This window comes from Coccinella septempunctata, chromosome 5, assembly GCF_907165205.1.
Source record: "Coccinella septempunctata chromosome 5, icCocSept1.1, whole genome shotgun sequence".
NCBI classification, from domain to species: Eukaryota; Metazoa; Arthropoda; class Insecta; order Coleoptera; family Coccinellidae; genus Coccinella; species Coccinella septempunctata.
The window spans coordinates 36,346,404-36,372,370 of record NC_058193.1 but is presented as its reverse complement, the minus strand read 5'-3'; the positions used below and the strand labels follow the sequence as shown (position 1 = coordinate 36,372,370).

Sequence of the window (25,967 nt, the reverse complement as noted above, 5' to 3'; positions counted from 1 at the left end):
CATCAACTAACTTCTAAGTTCAATCGCGTATGACGAATAACAATCTTTCTTGGGTAAATTTGGTGATTTCGATTCTGGGGATATTTTTCCATTATTCCTTCAAACTTGGGAAACCCGTTTCCCTTGGCAAAGTCAGTAAGTGCGTCTTTTCTGCTCAAATCGAACTTCTTTCTCTGGATTCTTGTCGATAAATTCCGATCACGCATTTTATGCTTGTAATGGATGCGGCACACGTAGGTCTATCAGTATCGAGCTTAGTGGGTTCTCAATATATGGCCGAAACCTATTGATGACTATCGACTCATGCCGAAAATACCCTGTTTTCCCTTATTACATATCAGAGGTGCTGCCTTCATCGTCCCTTCCGTAAATTATATTCAGGAGAATCTATCTATGGTTGAGGAAAATATTTCGTTTGATACTCTGGGATGCGAGGGCTTCAAGAAGAATAGTCGTTAACAGCTTAATCGGGAAGCAAGCGTCAGCGGTTGTTGAATTTTTTACATTCATAGTTCATTACCGTAAGCTTGATAAATAGTCCGCCTTCTCTCACTGGCGTAGGTATAATATATTGGCCGGAGCAAGAACTTTTAGACCTCCTTAGCTTCCGCTACATCGCAGGAAGCGAGGTAGGAACTTGAGGCAGCATGTAAGAAAATATATTGTTCTTGTGGCAGTGGAGACCCCTGATAACAGAGATAATGATAGCTATAATTCTCCCGGTTCATCCGACAAGACTCGAAGTGAATTCAACTCCTCGTCGGGGTATTTTAATTAGGGGTGTTTGATTTCGGAAGTTCTCAACGTTAATTAAAATTCGATTTCCATGGAGTTTGTTGGTGGGTACGAAAAAATTCTTTCTCGAAGTATATTGTACGAAAGCGCTGAAGTGCCACACCAAAAAACTTGCAAGTCGGAATTGTACATTTGGAATTCTGAGATACAAGTCGGAATTCTGAGATACAAGTCGGAATTCCGAGATACAAGTCGGAATTCCGAGATACAAGTCGGAATTTTGAGATGCAAGGCAGGAGGAGGGCTAAAATATGTCTGATGACTTTTGTTTTTTTTTTCATTCGATCCGTGAATGTGTTTTTGGCTTCTTGGAGGAGTTTTGGATGAATGAAATGATATTCAATTTTTCTCTTCGGTTGCACCATAGCTGAGCTGCCCCAAAGCTTCGTGCTCAGTGCTTCTAAAAGCACTTGGAGTATTTTTGTACTCCCGAGAATTATGCTCCTGGGAACTTTTCAAAACCTTCCTTACTGCTTAGTGATTCGAGCACTTTATCGAAATTCCTACATCCAGTTTTATAATCAAGTGCAAAGTCACTTTGAGTTTCGTTTAGTGTCAGTTTCGGTAGAGTTAAAGAAAAGCTTTGAAATTGAAGGGGCTTGAAGTTTGATTATGAAACTGGCTGTTTGTCCTTAGTAATCCCTATAAGGGCTCGCGAGAGGCCTTCGGAAATCGTGTCAAAACACGAAGAAGCGATCGACTTATTGTCACCCTACATCCTACGAGCATATATAGATACAGATATATTATATATTATCATATTATCCTGATTCCCCGTAGGTTACGACGAACCCCTCAGAAGTTCTATGCGCTTGTCAGAATCAATAATATTCGTTAAAACTTTTGAAAGATAAGAGATAGGGTAGGCGTAGGTTAAGGGTCCAAATGTGCCTATACATGTCTTAAATGAGACAAACCTGCTCTGCGGAGGGCATTTTGCTCACATGACTCGGCAACAATCGAATGCAACAAAGCATTCGACCAATTCTAACTTGTATATAAGAATTCCGACTTGTAACTCAGAATTCCGACTTGTAACTCAGAATTCCGACTTGTATCTCAGAATTCCGACTTGTATCTCAGAATTCTGACCTGTAACTCAGAATTCCGACTTGCAAGTCGAAATTCTGACTTGTATCTCAGAATTCCGACTTGCAAGTCGAAATTCCGACTTGTATCTCAGAATTCCGACTTGTATCTCAGAATTCCGACTTGTATCTCAGAATTCCGACCTGTAACTCAGAATTCCGACTTGCAAGGCGGAATTCCGACTTGTATCTCAGAATTCCGACTTGTTACTCAGAATTCTGACTTGCAATTCGGTATTCCGACCTGTAACACAGAATTCCGACTTGCAAGTCGAAATTCTGACTTGTATCTCAGAATTCCGACTTGCAAGTCGAAATTCCGACTTGTATCTCAGAATTCCGACTTGTAACTCAGAATTCCGACTTGCAAGTCGAAATTCTGACTTGTATCTCAGAATTCCGACTTGCAAGTCGAAATTCCGACTTGTATCTCAGAATTCCGACTTGTATCTCAGAATTCCGACCTGTAACTCAGAATTCCGACCTGTAACTCAGAATTCCGACTTGTTACTCAGAATTCTGACTTGCAATTCGGTATTCCGTCTTGTAACTCAGAATTCTGACTCGCAATTCGGTATTCCGACTTGTTACTCAGAATTCTGACTTAGCAAGTCGGAATTTTACATTTGGATCATTTTTTTTGTGTGGCTCTTCAGCGCTTTCGTAAGATTGGAAGTTTTTTCAATAAAATTTCTCGTGTAATATTCGTACCAATTGTTGTAGGTTTCATTGTCGACGAAATTGAAGTTCCACTCGAATATTCGGGAACCAATCTTTTTGGTGTTCCCGAAAAACTATTTCTGGGCCTTGATTTCCTTCGATCCTATTTTTCCTCATATAGAAGACACGTCGGGACCTCGAAACTCTCAACGATCACGTCTTGGGACGGCCAGGAAAAATCTCACAATCGAAAACTTCGTCGAACTATCAGAAAACGGCGAATCCATATCGAGAATGGACCGAAACTTCCAGCGGGATGATTATTCGCAAAGTTCCCTCGAAATGTCTGGACATCCTTCCAATTGTTCGGTTGCAGTACGAAAATGCTGAATATTTATTGCGATTTCGGAAGTTTACGGAGACATAACGTCCGAGTTCCTCTGAGAAGTTTTATTCGGCAGAGACGTTTTGGCAGAGATTTCGGTTCGGTTTATTTTAGGGATTGTTGAATGGAAAGAAAACAATAAGAAATGTTGGAACAATGGCTTTATTCTCAAAGTATAAGGTCTGAATTATGGTTGGGGAACCCAAGAAGGAAATTTTCTCGAGGGTGACAGATTAATATAAGGGGAGATACCTTGGACCCTTTAGAGTACCTCTACCAAAAATTAGACCTGTATATAGGAGGAATTGTCTAGGAGAGCCTGGCAGAATAGTAAAAAAAACGATCATTTTACATACTCAAGCGTGTCAGATTAATATACGAGGATATATTGAAAAATTTTCAGCCTATATAGAACCAAACAAAATTTCAATATCAAAATATTTTATTTTTCAACATATTCTCCTTTCAATTGGATACATTTATTACAGCGAACCTGTAACGTCTCTAGACCTTTCAAAAAAAATGTTTCTTCTTGCTCTGCAAACCAGACCTCCACAGCTTTTATTACCTCCTCGTTGGAAGAAAATTCACTACCTTTTAAACTTTTTTTCAGTCGAGGAAAGAGATGATAGTCGGATGCAGCCAAATCCAGTAAGTAAGGGGGGTGTTCTAGTAATTCAAACCCTAAATCACGAATTTTTTGAATGGCAACATGAGATTTGTGGTTTTTGGATCGCAGAAATGTACCGAAGTCTCATCCATAGTAAGTATAATACGAGGGGGAACCACCTAACAATTTGGAAAGTTTGAGAGCTCAAGGATTACCGGGGACCTCTTCAGTTTATTTCCTACTTGGGAAGTTTGGTATATGGCGGTGATGGTTTGACTTTTTTACAGTGGTTTTTTGAAGGAAACTGAAGAATGTATCATGGAAAACGAAACACCTGGTATTAGTGAATTTATGGTAACGATTTTTTGTATTCATGTATCACAGCTTTTATTATCTCCTCGCTGGAAAAAAATTTACGGCCTTTTAACATTTTTTTCAGTTGAGGAAAGGGATGATAGACGGATGGAGCCAAATCTGGTGAATGAGGGGGCTGTTCTAGTAATGCGAACCCTAAATCACGAATTTTTTGCTTGCCAACATGAGATTTGTGTGCAGGGGCGTTGTCCTGCAAAAAGAAGACATCTTTGGATAGCTTTCCGCGTCTTTTCTCTTTAAGTTTTTCCCGTAGAGTGGTCAGTAATGTCGAATAGTGATCTCCGGTTATTATTCTACCCTTATCCGAAAAATCAATCATAATTACTCCATGGCAATCCCAAAAAACTGAAGCAAGAACTTTTCCAGCAGATTTTTGGACACGAAACTTCTTAGGTCTTGGAGAACCAGAGTGTCGCCATTCCATCTATTGTTGCTTTGTTTCTGGATCGTAGAAATGTACCCAAGTTCCATCCATAGTAACAATTCGGTTCAAGAAGTCAACATCGTTTTCAAATCGAGCACAGATCGAATGCGATGCTTCTACCCTTGCACGCTTTTGGTCCACATTCAAACATTTGGGGATCCATTTTGCAGCAATTTTTCTCATGTCCCAATTGAAGTGAACTATATGATGAACGTGTTCGTATGAAATATTCAGTGCTCCAGATAGCCCAATTCGACGGTCTGATAAAATCATGTCATGAACTGCATCGATATTTTCGGGGACTGACACAGAAACTGTCCTTCCCGATCGATCATCATCGTCAATGGAAAATTTACCTCTTTTGAAGCTTGCAGTCCAATTTTTCACGGTCGCATACGAAGGACATTGATCACCAAGGGTATTAAGCATATCTTCGTAAATCTGCTTACCTCTTAACTCTTTTAAATACAGGTACTTGATGATGGCTCGATATTCCAATTTTTGGATTTTCACAATTTCAGTGGACATCTTCTTTCTTTTAATTTATTGCGTCTGGTGTACTTTTTCGACCTCGAACTTCACACTGACACTTGTAATGAGTCATTGTTCGTTGCTATGGTAACGAAATATTTCTTTGTATGTATGGAACTGATCTAGGCTAACTATTAATAATAATAATAATAGATATCGATACATCCCCGTATAAAATACAGATTATCGTCGTTTTCAATTCAGATTGGAAGAAGACAGATTTCGGCAGCCTGCAACCGTCCGCAGACGTCAAAAACCACCGAGTTTCCCGTCGAACGGCATTAATTAACACAGAAAACATCCTCGCCACTCATCTCCTGCACGGCAAACCCAAATTCGCGAGTTATTCGGGGGCGCGGAAGGCTTCAGCCCCACTCGACAAAAACGGCAGACATCCCAAGAATGCCGTCGTGTTTCCCCAATTCCCGAATATTTCCCGACTGAAGGATCATTTCGGTGTATACGTTCCCTTCGGGTTGTTTCATCGATCGCTCCAATTTTCATTATTTGAAGGTTTCGCAATTGGGTAAGATAGTGGCTCTTCGAGCTTGTTTTATTCGGGTTGTAAAATGAGAAGTTTACGGCGCGCCGGATGGAATACCTACGTTTATGATGTTCCGTAGTTGCAGTTTCGAGCCGCAAATTGGTTATTATACACCTATTAGCGGCGGTTACGTACCTGCTGGAAATGACGAAATTGAATTTTGAAGAATTCGGCGTATTTATCTTGGGCCGTTTATTCTAACGTTCCAATGAATCCCTGATGTTTCAACTAACTAGTAATAATGGAATTAAGGTCCATAGTTGTGGAAAATAACATTCCATAGCTCTTGAAGGCAAGTTTGCAACCAAATCTTGGTAACCACAGATGGCGATACTGACCTAACCTAACGTTACGTTATTTGGTGTTTCATTACTTATAATTTCTTCAATTGAGTGCAAGTTCATATCAAACAAACTTTCACACTCTTAGTAGGCTTCTACTCGAGTGTTTTTCAGGCAGAAATACACCGCTCAACAATTCATAGGGATCAGTTGCATCAATTTACTTTGGGTCACTTTGGACCAAACATCCAGCGAAGAGTAGAAAGAAAAAAGCTGCTCCAGATTGTTCATCGGTTGTTCTAGGGTGGACAGTTGTCTGGACAGGCTACCCAGACATGCAATATGCAATTCAAGTCTGGAAAGCGAGCTGGCCAGTCCATCCTTTCAATAGTATGAACTCCCATCGCTTCATTACAGGCATTATCATCAATTATAATGAAATTTCCTCTAATAGCTGCCTCAAGTATCACATCATGGTATACAGGGAGAGTTTTTGACTCGTACAAATATTTCAACAGTTGATTCTTGAGGTGAAAAGAAACTATTTTTCCTATACCATTATTTTTCAATTCGGCCCTGATAAAAAGTTATAGCCATTTTAAGTTTTCATAATGAACTTTGCCACTTCTGGAGGAACAAAATTCCCTTCAGAATAACAAGCTATATCTATGACACTACATATCTATGGATCATTTAAAAAGAGTTGTATTCAGCCCAACCCAATTTTTCGAATATCACAGATATTTTCATTTTTGAACATCAATTTGCTCGAAAACGGCGCATTATACGAGAAAATATGAAAAACACTTTTATTTCATCAATATTAACATATAACAGTTGGGTTCTTTGAATTTTTGGTATTTTTATAGTACGTTGTGGTCATAATGAGAAAACTGGAAGACGTGGGTGATATCTTGTGTTCGAAAAAGTTTCTTCAAGTAAATGAAAAACTATATTCCGAAATTCCTTCCATTAGATAAAACCGTTTGTGAGATAGAGCTAAAATGACATTTTCTATGGTTTTTCAACAGCCTGTATCTTTTAAACTGAGGCGATTCGGAAAAAATCGTAAAGGAAAAAAGTGATTCTTTCGACTTCAAGAATCCACTGTAAAAATATTTATACCAGTCAAAGACCCTGTATATGGCTGGTCGAACTTGCTTCCTGCAAACAACCAACTCTGTGCAACGCGACGGTTCAAGCAAATGCCACCGAAAGCACATATGAAACCTCCTCCAAAAGCAGCTCTAGGAACTATTAACCATTCTGAATATCTCCAACCTCTTTCCTTCTAAACAAGAATGTTGACCATACAAAATCTAAACAAAATCTGTGAATAAACACAGACTCCAATCTTGAATTGTTCAATTGCGGTAATCCTCGACCCAATCACTCCGGCGTATGATGGCCTGTGATTTTTCAAACAACAATCGTTGATTCGAGAATCGCAAGCCGATCAAAGATGGCCGAGATTCAATCACACTTGACCCAATTTGTGATCGCCATTCTGCGAATATTTCTAACTGAACATCGCGCGGATAAATGACTTAGAATCACTCTCGTCCACATTTTTGCGCTTATGAAAATGATCGGCATTTTTCATCGCCAAATTCCACGAGGAATGCACGCTCCCATACACATCGCACGTTCAAATTTATGGAGATTGGGACGAGGCCTGGTAGCAGTCCGGGAGGCGAATATATTTCAAAGTGGTAGAGCATAATTCTTCCTCCCTTATTAAGGACGAACTAAACGTCGATGTCTCCCGGCAAGGTTATTTTCGCCATGATTTTGCCTACCCCCAAGGCAGCCAGGGGTGGCCATTCTCAGAGAAACGACGTCAGCAAATATCAAGTAAGTCTAGAAAATTTCGTGTTGGTGTTAGATGTGCTAAGTGTGTAAAATCGTAGTCTTCTTCATCGTCCAATTTCAATCCAGAACTGAACGTAAGAATCTTTCAATTTTTCTAGTTTTGAACGTATATTTATCAATTTCTTCTGAACCAATTCACTAAATATTGACATTTCGAGGTGAAAACTGTAAGATTTTTTCCAGGCACAGATACTCATCTGTCAAAATTCCGCAGTCGACTTGTCTAAACGGCTCTCGCGTTCAAAAGTCAGAACAGATAAAAGTTGACGTTCTTCGATACTCCTCGTTTCGGTGTACCTCCGTTTTCACTGCGATGATATATCCCTGTCACCCTTTTACGCGAACAGCGTTTTTACGTCAGTTTTACAAGTCATCTCGTGAAATTCACGTGGGGCTATATCCTTTCTAAATGTTGTTGTGCGTCAGGGCTGAATTGGTTCGTGAATGTTTTTAGAGCTTCCAGTGTCGAGGAATGCTATTTGACGTGCGTCTTATTTGTTTGAATGTGTTCCAGATTGGGAGGGGTAGATCTGTTATCTGTTCGATATCGTCGCAGAACCTGAACTTTAGGCGAAAGTTATGGCGTAATTCCTTTGTTTGTCGCTGCTGCAAGATTCGAAGTTTAAGATAATCTTTCTCAATAGGGTGATATGGAGGTTATGAAGAAAGCTACAGAGTATACTGTCACCATTACTTTCAATGAAATATTACGTCTAGATTCTAGATTGTGGATTTTAAGGGTGGTTTCTTTGCACTGCAAGATATTGTGCTCATCTGAGATGATCTCAGAGAGATTACCTCCTCGCTTCTGTAAGTTTATAAGCATTTTTTCAGTTGGCTAGCAATGGTGCGGCAATCTGTCACCAGGAGATCTGGAGTTGTATCCTCCTTTCCACAGAATCTGCAGTTTCTGCAAGACCTATTCTCATAAGGTACATCCTGAGGGGACAATTCCTTTTAAGGAGGTGTAGCAAAATGAAAAAACTTCCAAATATAGTTTACATTTGAATAATCAGAAATCCCTATTATATTTTGAAAATGTCGAACTCATAAAAAGTGCCTTTAGAATGTCATAATGCTTTTCGAGTACCAGTTGAAACAAGCGAGTAATTCAGCATTATTAAAAATGGTAATTTCTCGATCTAGAAATGATAGGCTGATCCCCCCAGTACACAACGAGTTTTGCCTACCCTGTACTCCACTCACGTATCCAAACGAACAAAATAAAACTTCAATGACCCCCTTGCTAGCATATTTCACATAAAGTGCGGGTTAATCTCTCTGGTCACGTATATCAAAATGCCCATTCCAGGACGGAAAACAGTAATCCATGACCATAAATACTGCCATCAATTTTTTTCAAACTTCCCCATGCCAAAAATAGAAATATTCGAATAATTCGTTTTGGGTGCTTCTTTTACGTTGTCGCTCGGTATATATCCCACATCGTAACCTTAGAATCGGTACATGGCAAGCAACTGCGACATAGTATAATGGGGAAAACCAATCTCATCCTTATTTTCCGGTCCCTTGCATATATCCTCATGATTCTTTCCATTCAGGACAGCGGTACGCAGATATTCAAATCGGATAGAAGTTGGAGTTGCCCTCAAGAACAGAATAGGGAAACCCGGTATAAGGGATGCAGGCGGAAATTTAGTATGCATTTCGAAATTCCTGTGAAAATAAATCTTAGCAGTTATGTCCCTTTTCTCGATCTATGTGATCGTTGTGGTAGTTTCATGCACGTATTCCTTCATTTATTTGTTTTTAATACTGGTGGTAGGTGATTTTGGTGGATTTTCAGAAGTTATAACACACCTACTACAAACAAAGACCGAAGAAGTTGACGAATCTAACGGGCGTATGGTAAACACGTGAACTCCATCTCAGCTTGGCCTTTTTCTTAGATCTTAATTCACAGTAACGCTGTATGAACAACGAAAGGACTAAAGGCGTGACTCTATCCAACTGGATGAGGATGAACAATGGTCCACAAGGCCTCAATTCAGCCCAGACGAGGCATCTCATGAAGAAAAAGAACCAAATCCCTAACCTCATTCTAGTATAGTGCCCAAACTCGACCAAAAAAAATGATAGAAGTAGGTTATATTCATAGCCTAAATTGTATAATTTTCGCTGGAAAGAATTTCACTTATTTCTCCCTCAAATATTCATCTTCAGGTAGATTAAGATAAAACGGTATTACCTCCATCTTCAACAGAATGTTTATGCTCCAAACTGTAAGCCTCGAATATAATATGGATCGAGTGTTACCAGACACATGTTCCCTGAATGGATTAAGAAGACGTAGCAATTCGGCGGTATGAGAAATTCATCAATTTCGAAGCCTGACAGATGATGAGAGGCAGCCGTTCCCCAAATTTTTTCATAACCCAATAAACACCAGAACATGGCGAACACGCCGAATATAGATCGGCAACAAAAGCAATAAAATTACTTCAATCAATCGATGGAGCTCATTTCTTCTTGAAAGCCCGAGGCAATACATCAAAATATATCTTCATTAAAATGGAGTTCTACCCTGCCTTCCTCCATGCATTCTCCTTTGATAATAAACGAACCCGAGCGGCGAAACTTCTTGAGTGTAAACTTGACGCAATGGCTCGGAAAGATTCGTACTTATTGCAATATACTCGCTGCCTCCAGTTCCGATAACTTCAAATATTGATGGGGAATATCGGAGAAGACATTAGGAATGCCAAAATATGGACTGCTCTTTTATTTGGTGATCCGAGGAATTTCTGGGGTGCCCGCGTCTGAATAATGGAGTGAAACAGAATTCTTCGGGAGGGTTTTTGGCCTTTCGTGCAATACATCATTTCCGTGAATGAAAAAGACCATTACTGAGGAATGGGAATTTCATATTGACAGACACGTCCTTTGAATTCGTCCAATTCGTTTTTTCATCATTCAATACGAATGTGTTTCAGTTGAACTTGAAGCAGAGGTTCTGCCGTTGGACTGGAAGACGTTTTGGAGGAATTCATTCTTTCTTAACCTTACCTTGAAGTATACGAAGTACTATACTCCATTTATTTTTATCAAAACAACGTTTAACGCAGGATTAAAATTTTGAGATTCGTTTCTTGCATTGCAAGTGTTTTGTGAGATTGCCTGTCATGCCAAAATTTCCGAATAATCCAGAATTAAATGCAGTTTCTATTCATAGAGTGCATCTGCCTGCTCATTAATTGAATTCGAAAATATTCGCGTGCGACATCTAGATTTTGTACGTCGGCATTGCGTTCAAACGTTAGGAAAATTTAATTATGCCAGGGCATATCGGCCAATACCAGAAAATGCTAGAAAGCGAGGACTGTTCAGAATCCGAGATCTCTTTTTCTCTCCTTTGAGCACCTATCTGATCATTTTTTCGTGTCCTTTTCTATAATTCCATTCTGTAAGAAAATACCTTGATTACCACATCATATTTTCACGATAATTTTGAAATCAACTATTATTATCGTATTGTTGTTTTTGTAGATATTTATATCTGTGGACGCCCCTGCTGTCAATCCTTATTCCTTTCATTTATTTCACTGCGGAGGGTCTGACATCCGCGGTATCAATTTCCTGAAACTTTTCATACGAAACTAGATCCTCAAAGACTAAACTTCATCATGCCGCGTCATTACTTCGAAATTTTATAAATCCCCATACGTTCGTGTCCTCAAACCTACCTCTGCCCCTCATAGAGCACATTTATTATATTTTCTGGCATCTGAGACAATGACAAATTCAATTTGCACGTGGAAACCGGTTGGTTCGGTCCCATTTCCAACAACATTATGTGCCTTCACTTCGGACAGGAGGTAACTCGATATAAAATATCAAACGTATAAGGAGAGAGCAACGGAAAAATCTCTGCTAGAGGTACGAAATACGTTGCAGAAATCGAATGAAGTGATATTCACAGCCGTGAAATTTGAGCGAGGAAACGGATATTGCAATTTAAATTAAATATTCTCTTCTGAATGAGTAAAACGAAAAAAAATGTAATATTTCAACTTGAGAATACAGTGCATTTGAAAGATTACATAGTTTTGTATTAGGTGTATACTGTTTGAGTGTTTAAGGAATAAGAGATATTACCAAACATGTTAGCTCATTAAATAAATGGCATATACGAGGATGTATTGATATCGATTTAGCCTAGACCAGTTCCATGCATAAAAAAAATATTCCATTACCATAGCAACGAACAATTACTCATTAGAAGTGTCAGTGTGAAGTTTGAGGTCAAAAAAGTAAACCAGAGTTACGCAATAAATTAAAAGAAAGAAGATGTTCACCGAAGTTGTGAAAATCGAAAAATTGGAGTACCGAGCCATCATCAAGTACCTGTATTTAAAAGGGTTAAGAGGTAAGCAGATTCACGAAGATATACTTAATACCCTTGGTGATCAATGTCCTTCGTATGCGACCGTGAAAAATTGGACTGCAAGTTTCAAAAGAGCTGAATTTTCTATTGAAGATGATGACTGATCGGGAAGGCCAGTTTCTGTGTCAGTCCCCTAAAATATCGTTGCAGTTCATGACATGATTTCATCAGACCGTCGAATTGGGCTGAAACGGATATCTGAAGCACTGAATTTTCATACGAACGCGTTCATCATATAGTTCACGTCAATTTGGACATGAGAAAAATTGGTGCGAAATGGATCCCCAAATGTTTGAATGTTGACCAAAAGCGTGCAAGGGTAGAAGCATCGTGTTCGATCTGTGCTCGATTTGAAAACGATGTAGACTTCTTAAACCGAATTGTTACTATGGATGAGACTTGGGTACATTTCTACGATCCAGCAACAATCGATGGAATGGCGACACTCTAGTTCTCCAAGACCTAAGAAGTTTCGTGTCCAAAAATCTGCTGAAAAAGTTTTTGCTTCTGTTTTTTGGGATTGCCATAGAGTAATCATGATTGATATTTTGGATAATGAAGTTAAAAAGTAGTAAATTTTCTTCCAGAAAAGAGGTAATAAAAGCTGTGGAGGTCTGGTTTGCAGAGCAGGAAAACATTATTTTTGAAAGGTCTAGAGACGTTGCAGGTTCGCTGTAATACATGTATCCAATTAAGAGGAGGATATGTTGAGTTATAAAATATTTTGACATTGAACATTTGTTTGGTTCTATAGTAGGCTAAGAATTTTTCCTCTTCTTTTATCTCTTTAGTCGCACACACTGTATAGATTGCGCGAAGGGGTGGGACTCTTGAGACCAATCCTAGAGAATCGATCCTGTGTGATTACCATACGATTAAACTTGCACAAACATGGGCACGATAATTATTGCTCCTCGCCATGTTTACACAGATATACCTCTTTAGCTTCACTAGTCAACCGAATCAAGACTGGCTTACATGAATCTTCACTTAAATCCTCCGAAGCAACAACATGTTTGATTCTCAGCGAAATACAAACAGACCAATAATTGAACGGTTAAATCTGTGTTGGCTGGTGGATAGGTGATACCTGTATGATGGATCTTAGCTGTCTGAAACGTGAACTAATTAGTTTTTCATTTAGACAGCGAGTTTTTCCTGGACTCATTTTAGTGAAAAGCATTTTAGTCTTATCATGGAATCACAAGTAGTTGATGAAGAACAGTTTTCCGTTTCAACAGCAGAAAAACATAAATCATCAAAGCATCGGATGCCTGTTGTATTCCGGTCGCATTCTAAATTATCTTTCGTTCACAAAGGGTGTAGATAGGAATTGCGCAAAATAAACCATGGCCTATATGATAACATGAACGATAAATATCGCACATCTACACACGAAAAGCGTGCATACAAGTGGAATTCCGCATTGTGTCCGAAATTGAAACACGAACCGAATTGCCGTATGCTATGATAGTAAATCAACACATTTTCAGAGGTCCAGGGATGCTTCATTGGTATGCACCCCAATTGGCTCTCATGACACATTGGTGCAATTCCTGTACCAAGGGATTTTCGTCCAGGCCACCATTACTGACTGATCAACGTAACTTTGTTAAAAATAAATTGTGCATTTCGTTCATTCCCATTGAGAGAACATTAGGTACATCTCTGTTGGTATACCAACAGCTCAAAAATAATGTTTCAATCATAACTCTAACTGAGAATCAACTTCAATCTTCCAATTAGTTTTCAGTTCCTAACAAATTTTCTTTCACTGAAAAACGATTAAAAACATCGAAAACTTCTTATACCCCCCAACTTTTCGAATTTTCTTCCAGTGGAGTACGAGATTTTCAGCTCGGAGCGAAACACAAACTGACGTTAATGGAAACTGAATCGTTTCATTTAAACTTATTTCGTTAGCGACCATTCGAACTTTGCCTTCAGCAGGTTTATTTTCTGAAAATCAGAACACTAATTCGATGCGTCATGAATGAATAGTAATTAGCTGAAAAAAAAGGGTTGGTTGTTGAGCGCTGAGCGAGTTAGCATCGTTTCAAGAATAAATAAGTGCATTTTTCACGGAACTAGCTCAAGAAATCATCAGTAGGGATAACTCAGGCAGTTCCTTACTCATAAGCCCGCATCTGCCAATGAAAATTTGAGGATATTGTTAGCTGGACTCTAAGATTGATGGGCTCCATTCAGATATAAACAGACAAGTGCGCCATCCATCGCCAGGTATAGGAAATGTGCTACCTAGTCCGCACGAGCTGTTTGTAGAACACTGTAAGTTGACACACTTCAAAGTACTATATAATACTTATTGTGAATGGTGTTTCGATAATTCATTTCAATAAGAGGAAAGATTTAGATTAGGCGTTAAAAATACATCGATTACCTCATGGCACATTTATAGGTCACTTATGGGAGTGAAAAAACCATAAAACAACTCGTTCTGATGCTCAAACATTATAATCAAAATGGTGAAAGTTTGATTGCCACGATTCTGACAGTGCTTCGAGGATTCTTGGACAATAAATCAACCTGAATCTCGAAATCCATGAAAATAAAAATTGGAATTCGCTGTTCACGACGCTGTAAAAAAAACAGCACTTTTGGTGAGACTTTATTGTCATTCTGCCTTTCGCGCTCTTTGATACAGGCAAAATGTTGGACGCAGTACACATGTCAAACGTGTTCCCGCTAAAATAATATCCTGGCATAATTTCCACTTCTATTTATACCGACACCGTACATAATACATTAGTTAGCATTCGGTGTCGCACAAGCGTAATTTGTGGATGGTTTATTTTCGCAGGAATTATCAGTGATGTCCTTCATAAAGTGCGGGAAATTTATTTCAACAACTGCATCCAATGCCTCCTGGTGCATTAGCGAGGTATTTTTGGAATATTCGAGTCTCGAAGTTCCTTAACGATATCGAAAAAATTTCACACATGCGATGAAAATATTTCTGAGGTCACCGAAAAAAATCAAAATCGAAATAAGCTAAGAAATGGCAATTTTTCATTGACAATTGGGATAAATTTTAATGATTTGTTATCCTTGTGTCTCATTCTACAGCTGATGTGGGTGAAAATTTTTCATTCTCGAATGACAAAGACATTTTTAGTCTCTTCTATGTTCGGAAATCCAGTAGTTCCTTTAACTGTCATTGAAATATTTCTGGCGCATAATCACTGAACTATTTTTTATGGGATTATCTACAAATCTGGAGATTTTATAATACTGCAGTATCAATTTGGTTTCACAACTAAAAAATAGGATGCATTCCAAGAAAAACGTCAAAAATTCGTGTCTGTGAAGCCTAATCAGTCTTCAATGGTTCAGAAGAAACTGTCTCTGAATAATCCGTTACATTGAAATTTATTGTAGAAGTTTTTGAACTGTTGCCATGACGTCCTGAGCAGACGCTTTTCCAAGGAAATAAACATCCATAAACTTCGGATTAATATGAAGGATAAAAGCCGAAAAAGGTTATCTGTATCGTTATATCTGTCTGTCGGCTATAGAAGATATTGATGAGGACTGCCAAATCGTAAAATGGTTATGGTTACACTTAGATCGGCGCCAAAATCGTGGAGGTTATTCAAATCAAGCCAGAATTATTCAGGGCTTTGGTTGCAGGGTGGAGGCGGCCAATTTTAGGCGTTTTATCAAATATTATGACACATTCCTCTGGGAAATGTGTACTTAGGACAGGGGAATCTGCAGAGTTCAGTCATGGATCTTTGTAGCATGAATAATATGGGTTTTTGAGGGACTCTATTTGCATGTGTAAACAGAAGGGGGGCGAGCTTATTTTGGAAGGAACGTTATATAAGGAAATTTCAAAAGATTCGAATCGTGTCTCGCCAGTTCATGTGGTATTATGGAGACAAACACAATTCGAATATTTTACATCAAATAATACCAATTTTCATTGAAGGAAGCTGACCATGTTTTAGGATTTATTTGTCCTTATTAGAATTGGGTTTCAATAATTGGTGAACACTTCTCAAGGCAGCCTTTCTTTGTGGCAAACTCGGAAATTGACACACCGCTGGTTCCGCCAAAGCAAGATATCTCTATCCCTTCTAATCGAGTTCGATGAATTACGTAATTGGCCAGTATCGAAGGGCTTAATTGATTTTAATCAGTGAAGCCTTATCGAGAGCTTCCAACGGCGATTGGTATAGCCGGGGCAGATTAATAGGAGAAATTGGTGTCAATGAAACTTCCTCCAATTCAGTTTGTGACGCTCTTTATCGGCTTATTCGATGTACTGGGAATTTTTCATGGGATTTGGTTGTTACACTTTTATTTTATACGGATAAAACAGTAAAGCACTTGGTTGTTTTTGTTGGAATATCACGCAAAAACAACTGAGATGCCTCTTATGAATTTTAAAAGAAGTGGAGTTCATTTACTCATTTGGCGTTTGCATTTGAATAATCATCAAAAATATAGAAAATGGAGCGTAGTTTTCGGTCATTCTTTTTTGAACCATAACTTCAATCCAAAATATCTAGGAGTTATGCTGGATTTCTAGCTTAATTTCAAAGCTCATTTGGAAAATTCACTTCTGGAGTTGAAAACTACGAATAATAACCTGCATAAACTATCTGGTACTTCAAAGGGTGCTGATGCAAATACTTTTCCAACGGCAGACCTAGCATTGGTTTTTTCAGCTGCTGAATATTATAGCCCCGTTTGTGTTAATAGTACCTATGTGAAAAAACTTGATGCACAGCTAGATCTTTCTAGAAGAATCATTACTAGAACTATTAAATCTTCACGTATTCAATGGTTACCAGTTCTTTCAAACATTGTATCGCCTCATATTTGTAGACAGACTGCAGTTATAAATTCTTGGAATCAATTTTACTCCTTTCTGTACTCATTTCCAATTCTGTCCTATATTGGCCCTTATGGTCCAACTCTTTCTTTAATTCGAATGTAAGGGACAAGGACATTTGGCAGTCTCAATGGAATACGTGCACTATTGTCAAGAATTAGTTAGTAATCCCTCGAATAGAGTTCCTGATTTTGATCTTTCACGGAAAATATGGTGTATTCTGAATCGTTTAAGAACAGGTCATGGACGTTGCAATAGTATGCTTTTCCGATGTAATTCAGTTGATAGCCCTAGTTGTGAATGCGGGGAATCAGAAGAAACCCTAAATCATCTCGTTAATCATTGTCCCATTTATAAATTTCAGGATGGTTTAGGTCTATTCATGCAGTTTCCGAATCTTTTTTTATTGGGTTGTGAATTTCAAGTCTATCTGACATATTCATTCAATCATTCACATAGATAACCTAATCATTCATTCATATAGAACTTCACTGTCTCACGTTTTTATGCTTTTATTTAATTTCAGATAAAATTTTCTAGTAACTTGGAAATTTTCTTTTTCTTCGAGGAAAGGATCAATCTTTGCAGTACGAGATATCCTTCAATTTTAAATATTCCAGCTCATTTTGTAAACAGTTTTATCTCTTACAATTCACTACATTCACCTAGAGAAAGGGTTTTTTACTGGGGTTTTTCCCTAAGCTCTTATATCATACGCAAAATTGTATGGTGCCCTGTTACGCTAACCTCTGCTAAAACTGTATCTCATACACATGCTATAATTATTGTTTGATGTTGAAAATTGTAATGCTCTTTATCAAAAAAAATTTAGCAGAAACCATGGCAATTACTGAAATAAGTATTACTTCGTTAAATGAGTCTTAGCACACGGGAATTAGAGTTGCAAATTGGTGTATGCGCTAAGCGAACATTTAAAAATAACTCGATTAGTTTTCAAGCTTGATGAAGTAAAGAAAATAGATAGAAACAACTTGAAATACCCCATTTTTCACAGAAGAACACATGTATAACAGGTCTTTCGAATAACCTAACAAAAGCCGCTGATAAAGTGAAATTTATGCGTGATCCCTATGAACTGTTGTCCTGTATGTATGAACCTTCTGTGGAGGGTAGATAGAGGCGATAAAGAAGCTCCATGAAAGTACCTCGAAGTTGAAGTTGCGATAAGTATCGAATATAGAGTGGTGGAGAAGGATTCGTGACAATTATGCATCCGTCAACCCCTTGGACAACCCCCATATATCTTACGCGACATCCAGAGCCCCGTCGAACGTTTCTGTTTACATTCAGCCGGCGTTTTTCCATTACATCCTTCCGCCGTGGAAATTTCAGCCGCGAATTTTGCATAGAAATGCATATTTACATATGCGGAAAGCCCCCACATAATTTGTCGAACCGTATTATTCGAAAGCAAAATTACTGCGAGCCGTACAATATTGAATGCCTCCGCCCGGTCGACGCACGGCAACGACCGCATCCGGGGGTAATAACGAGGTGGCGCAATGCGCTAATACCGATCGGGAACCTAACTTTGTTATTCGAACTAACGGTTATTAGCCCACGGTTGTCGAACTGATTTTCACGCGTCGCGTTTCGCGGTCAAATCGGTCTTTTTGGGGGTCGAGCTGTCGCCGACGAATTATGACGAATTTCACCGCTGCTGGTGATGTCCTCTGCGACCCTATTGATGTCAGTTTTCGAGCTCGTCCGGGTATGAGACGGAAAAGAACGTTCTCATTCGAGAAGGCTTATTGTAGAGAGATTATACTAACCGGCATATACGAAAGCGCTGTTCAGAAAGGTCTTACACGCGAAGGCTCATAAGAGAAGGCTTATGCGAAAAGGCTAATAAGAGAAGGCTTATGCGAAAAGGCTAATAAGAGAAGGCTTGTGCGAAAAGGCTTAAAAGAGAAGGCTTATGTGAAAAGGCTAATAAAAGGCGAAAATATTATTAAGAGAAGGCTTATGCAAAAAGGCTCATAAGAGAAGGCTTATGCGAAAAGGCTCATAAGAGAAGGCTTATGCGAAAAGGCTTAAAAGAGAAGGCTTATGCGAAAAGGCTAATGGGAGAAGGCTTTTGCGGAAAGGCTGATTCGCGATAGTTTCCGGAAAGCGTATATTGTTTTTTCCCGGAATTTAACGGTCCGTGGGAATTGAACACCATATTTTCGCGGATCATATGAAATCAATGAAGAATATACAGGGTTAGAACTATTTAGAGGCTGACTATAGGAATATCGAAAACCGTTAAAAATAAAGGATGGCTTGAATTACAGAAAAGTAGTACACCAGTATAATCGCTATATTGAATTATGATTACACACCGAATTTCGTGTAGTTATCTCCAAAAATAAATGAGTTAAGAAGAAAAAATTATAATCTTGATTTTCAGTTTTCTCAAGATATCTCAGGAACCATCAGAGATATTTTGGAACTGTTTATACCAACCCACTCATCCTTAAATAAATCAAGTTTTTTTTTAATTTAAGCTACCCTGTATTTCTAACGGTTTTCGATATCCGTGTAGTCCCCCTCTAAATAGTTCTAACCCTGTATTATATGACGATTGATCTGAAAAAGCCTTGTACAAATGTTGCTAGTTTATGAGATACAAGGTGTGGAAGCTTTCTTCAAAACATAAAAATTGACAATCGGTGCTTCTTAAGGTGAGAAATCGGAATGTATATCAGGTTTCACAGTAATTCATAGAGGGCGATAGGTATAGCCAATTACTACAGTGACTCTAAAGAGACAGTGGCGACAATTGTGGTCTCGTTTTTCATCGTTTTAGCAAGAATATGGCGGATTTGGTCACGTGACGTGACGTGAGCCAATCCGCATTCCGAATTAGAGATCATAGCATTGAAATCTGTGCTTCTAAGCAAAGATATTCCATATTGTGTAATATCTTTGCTTCTAAGCCGCCATATTCTTGCTAAATTTCCAATTGTCGCCACTGTGTTTGATTGAGGCACTGTACCAATTACATGAACCAAACATAGCAGGTTTTCGACTCAAAACTAAATAAATGAACTCAAAGAATAGACCTTTTCTGTAAGAAATGAATTTTTGAGCAATATCATACAATATCATTTTTCTTTACAGTTTTCTAGATATTTGTGATCGAAGCTTTACTGCATATATTAGAATTGCAATCTATACATCTAAAATACTTCTCCAAATTCTTCATGATAAGTAGGCTTGTGTCATATGAAAGTATTTCCCTGTTTTCAATACAATACATTGAATTTTACTGTCACACCCAGTATTTCGGAAACTGCTAACATTGGTATAAGGCAAGTTTGGCATATAATTGAGTGTAGAGGTAGTATCTTCAGTTCCTAGATTTCAAAAATATCGTCTATTTTGGTACACGCTAACGAATGATTTGAAGATAATTCTTCGGTGTAATCATCCGCTTTCTAACCCTAGAGATATTTGTATACAAGAGGAGTGGAGATAATCTATCTATTCATAATAAAATAATCCGTTTACTGTATTTTTTTCGTATTGATTTGGTTGGGTTTTCAGTTGCAAATTGGCGAATGCGCGTAGAACAACTTTCACGTTTCCATTGAATTTCGCTGAATCTCCACGATTGTATGTGCATTGTTTCGTCATTAAATTGAAGGAAAATTGATAATAAGATCTTTCCATCAATTCCATCCGACTGACGTAGAGATAATTCATATTTCATTCCGTTTCAGGGTCCACGTAGACGCCTCATCAAGCATTCAGCCGGAACCAGATTCGATTTCGACCGCATCCACCACAACATGAACAATGCTTCCCCATCCGCGACAACATCGCATCCTGATATACGACAAACGCCCCTGCATTAATTCGAAAAGGACCTGAAGAGCGATTCTGAATCAATGGCCGCTGACATCAAGCCCCTCAATTTCACTGACTTCCTCAACAACATCACCGACCCATTGCTGGCGGACGGTGGGGCCTACCAGAGGCGATGGCTGGACACCCTCCTCCACTACCTGAAGTCCACCGTGATGGTATCCATCATCGTTGTTTCCATTTTCGGAAACCTCCTTATTATAGTCGCTGTGATGCGGCATAGGAAACTGAGAGTGATAACGAATTACTATGTGATAAGTTTGGCGCTGGCCGACATGTTTATCGCGATGTTCGTGATGACGTTCAACTTCAGTGTGCAGTTTTTCGAGGAGTGGAAATTCGGGTACTTCATGTGCGACTTTTGGAACTCCATAGACGTTTACCTGTCCACCGTGTCCATCCTCCATCTTTGTTGCATAAGCGTGGATCGATATTACGCGATAGTGAAACCGTTGAAGTACAACATCCACATGACGAAGAAGGTTGTGGCCATGATGATAGGCGCCACCTGGACTTGTCCCTCTCTGCTCATGGTGCCAATTTACCAGGGGTGGTACACGACTGAGGATAACCAAATATTCCGTGAAGAAAACCCAGATACCTGCGAGTTCGTCGTCAACAAACCTTACAGTGTCATAAGTAGTAGTATATCCTTCTGGATACCCTGTGCAATAATGATCTATATGTACTCAGCAATATTTAGAGAGGCTAACAGGCAAGAGAAAGAGATGTACAACAGACACGGGACGGCTTTACTGCTCCACCAGAACAACTCCAACGGCGATATGATGTCGAATTCCTCCAAAACCCTCACACTCCACGAGATGAACCAAGAGACCCCGACTAAAGATAGGAACATAAGTAAGATGAAACGTGAACATAAGGCTGCTCGCACCCTCGGCATCATAATGGGCACCTTCATAATTTGCTGGCTTCCATTTTTCGTGTGGTACGTCAGCGTCTCCCTCTGTACCAGCTGTGATTGTCCCCATTTCGTGGTCACCTTAGTATTTTGGTTCGGCTACTTCAACTCCACCCTCAACCCTCTGATTTACGCCTACTTCAACAGGGACTTCAGGGAGGCGTTCAAGAATACCCTGCAGTGCGCCTTCTGCAGTCTTTGTCGTAGACCTCCATCCGACCTGGATCGTTTTGACGTAAGGAGGTATGACGATCGTACCAGAAGCGTTTACTCAGAAACCTACCTGAAGCATGTAGATAGGCGGAGGAGTTCAGAATTCGGATCGAGTCTCTGAGTAGACTTAACTAGCAGCAAGTTCACCACAACAAGCTTCTAAGTTTGTTGTATGCTGCTAGTTACAATGAACCTCTAAATCCCACAAATATACTCCTCTGCTCTGCTGAAGAATTGTGTCTCGTACGTCCTCTCAAATTTTTTTATGAATTTTCCCAATCCAGATCAGCTAGATACGTTGACTTGACTCATACAACATACTTCAACTGAAAAGAAACAAAAGAAACAATTTTTCAGCAGAAAGATTAATCAGGTAGTCTACAACCCCAAGAACTCTACTAACCGTGTGTCCAAAAATCTCTTCTTGTAAATATTCGAAACTATGGTGCTATTTTTCTGTAAAAGTGTGTAACAACTTTCTCGAAAGTGATAGTGTGTGATAAATAGGAATTTGATAATTATATTATCACTGAAACTCCTTAGATGAATTAGAATGCCAAAAAAAAAACTTAAACTTGAGTTTTGAGTTACCTAGCCTAAGATATTAACTAGAATCTCGACATGTTTTCTTTGATAATCAATTCGCTGAGCATGAAATATTTTTTGAGCCGCCAGATATTCCTTTCGTAATAATAGATTGAAACTTTATTTTTTGAAATGAAGGATTCAATTTTCCTTCAACTTGACAAATCAACCCTTCATCTTGGGTAATTATAAACATTCATTTTTATGTTTCCAACTGGTTCATCCCTTTTCGAAGAAACACTGAAATAAATCAATAATTACTCCTAAAGTAGATGAAAAACTTATAACATCATATTGTTCGTATCATCATTGAACTATATAAATGCAATATATTGATGGCAACTAGATCGGATGTAATTCAAAAGGAAACAACTCAATTTGATTTCCTCAACCTCTTCAAGAAAAATTGATTTATTGCCACATGCTGATCCTCGAAGCATTCGAACGCGAATATTGTTATATTAAATTGATAGAAAAACGGAAACATGTTTATATACATACATTTAATCACAACAACAAATTTATCGTTGAAAAAATAATGATCTCTAGGAAGATTATTGTCCTCTAATACAATTTTTACAATTTCGATATTATTTTTAGTATAAATCTGTATAAACTCTGGCCTAGATGAATGTTTCATGTGTAAACTCTTTATATTTTCATCTCTAGTGTACATTATCCTCAAATTCATCCATTTTCAAATTGTAGCGATATACAATCATAATTCTAGCGAGTGTGCAATTATGAAATTGAGTTTGTGAGACTAGGAAAAGATTCGACCAATGCATTTATAAATAAATGAATCAATGAAGCAATAATATTATCAAAATGAATATTATAAAATTACAGCACTGAATACATCGAAATGTTTTGTTTTCTAAATCAACTTTAAACCTACTAGAGAGGGAGTTTGAGAACGTTTATATTCAATGTACCTATGTATAAAAAATATTCTGTAAGGGTATTGAGTTTCATTTATGAAACAATCAGAATTTATAAGAACATATTAGTAGGTGAAACTGGTGTGCCATAATCATAAAGAGTTTTTCTGAGTAAATATTCATTCACCTAAAAATCAGAAAGCATTAATTTTATTCTTCGCAAGGTTAATTTATGTATGAAAAACCAATGCAATATCGAATTCGACTACTTATCATTTTCGTACAGGGTTTTTATAAATATTTATTGCATTATAGTGGCCTTCTTTTTGCTGTTCACATATTAGAAAAAAAAACCGATTTTCAGTTTCCAATCAATTCAGCAATTTTCAGAGATATGCTGAAAATAGTAATTTAAATTTTTCTCATGAGGAATGAACATTTTTTCAACATATCTCGTTTATAATATAGTTTCACCATTGATAGAGCCTTGGAAAAATAATCATCATCATTAGTTATGAAATTTACTGAAAACGGCAAATCAGATAAAAAATCAAAGGCCATCAAGTTGCATAAATTATTTGTAGAAACCCTGTAATACGGGCATTTAAAGAAATGAAAAGTTTCGCAGCTAGTGTTCTCATAATCCTCCATGAAAAAGGAGGTATTATATCAAAGATGTTATAATGAATATCATTATGTATTGTCTTCCCTCAATGTGTCGATGTTGAGAATCAGGAAATGATTTTTGAAGCGTTGTGAAACGGATTCAAATATCCAAAAATCATCAGAAATGTCGATGTTGATTAAATGTTACATGTCCATGAAAAAAATTATTACGTGATATCTGAGTTGATTATAAGTTCTCTTTATCGAAATGACAAACCAAATATACAAATTATAATATTAGTTTTTAGATTATGAAGACTTTTATTTGTTCATTTGTTATCATTGTGTTATGGTTGAAAAATAATTGTGTGACTGACTGAGGCTTTATATTTTTTTGCCCTAATCCAGAACCCGTCATATGCGCATTCGCCATTCTGCAACTTTTGTTGCATTCGCCAATTTGTAATTGCTGCAAATAGTAGAACTTATGGAACCTGCTCTGATTCCTTTGAATAATATTCCCAGTGACATTCTCAGATTGAAGGTGATTTTTAACTGAATTTAAATGAGGAAAGATTATCGTGGAGCAAAATATTGAACTGATGTGGCCGATACTTGATGAAAATCCTTAATTAAACTGAAAAACCGAATTGTATATATGATTTTCACTTACATAAGTTATTCAACAATGTCTTTCGCTATCAGTGTAGCATCTTCAGGTGGGTGGTAGTGAACCCAGTTCACTATATACCAGTTGGCGTGTTCACAAAAATTGATATGACTGAAATAAAGGTTTTTGCATTTACTATGCAATCTGAGCATTTCAAACATATCAAAATATTCAGCTCGACTCGAGTCTGATTCCACATGTTCAAATTTCATACGCAAATGTTGCTTCGGTATAAATCAACCAACCGATTAATTCCATCGAAAATTATCATGGCAATTCCCAAGCGTTACTGCCTAGTTATAGCTCCAACGTCCTAGGATTGTTTGGCAAATTTTGAACCTACCATACCTCACAATCTGCATTTGCACAAGCAAAATCGAATAATCTCGCGTAAATCATACCACCATCGAGCCCACGCAAATATTGAACAAACTTTCCTCGGTTTCCAGTATTTCGTGGTTTACCTTCCTTGGACAAATATATGCCAACTTCCCCCAAGTTTTCAGAGTGGAGACTTCTAATTTGGTAAGCGAGAAAGCAGAGTTATTATTAGACATACACTTCTGCTCAATCTTCAGAAATAATTTTTTTGATATCATACATGGATGATATTCTGATTCTGGATTTCTGGCACACGTCAAATACATTTGCCGAATGGAAAAATAAAATAAGCACTCCAACTTCCGAAGGAAAAGATATGAACTAGAAAACCGAATTTTTTTTTTAGATTTTTCATTTCTCCAATGGCCCTCTGGAGTTCAGTTAAGCATGAACTTTTTTGTTTGAGAGAATTAACCCTCAAAACAACTCCTATATCCTAGGATAGTAATAGAATGCCCCAATTTTTAGAATGCCGTTTCAATGTTGTCCAACCCCTTGCTCATTTTCAACCCAAAAGTTCGAAATTTTCCAAATGAATATAGTACCTAATATCTACTGCCATAGAGACGTCGACAATGTTAACGAAGAGAGGTAGACACTTGATTTTAGGTGCACTGGATTCAGCTTGTTTCAAAACCAAAAACCCAGAAATCGAATTTTCAGTTTGTTAGAGAAGGCCCTCTAGAGTAACATTTAAGTTGAGCATTGAATCATAACCTTTTTTGTTTTTGGGAATCCTCGAAACAACTATATTATACTATACTTTCCATATCCTAGGACAGTCCTAGCATTATTTTCATAGAGAGATTCCAATACGTTTTACAGGGGATCTGACCCCTCAAATATTCTTAGGAAAGCCTTATGAATACTGATAATTTACTAGAAGGTTTCAATCAGATCAAAAAAATTTAACAGGAGATATCACAGATTGAAATTTTGAAAATGTATATCTAAACGAGAGATATAGGATTAATTAAATCTATATTTGCTACCATTTCCTCGATT

The 25,967-nt window shown here is 38.0% G+C and overlaps 1 protein-coding gene across 3 annotated transcripts in view; it reads left to right on the top strand.

Annotated features, from left to right (window-relative positions):
* The window catches only part of LOC123313475 (octopamine receptor beta-2R), a 111,934-nt gene extending 87,647 nt beyond the window's left edge, over nt 1–24,287 (top strand). For all 3 annotated transcript variants that reach the window (XM_044898372.1, XM_044898373.1, XM_044898371.1), the window contains one exon: nt 20,560–24,287. In XM_044898372.1, the coding sequence (XP_044754307.1) occupies nt 20,728–21,960 (1,233 nt within the window). In that variant the 5' untranslated portion in view covers nt 20,560–20,727 and the 3' untranslated portion in view covers nt 21,961–24,287. The remainder of the gene's footprint in view (nt 1–20,559) is intronic.
* Nucleotides 24,288–25,967: the final 1,680 nt, after the last annotated feature.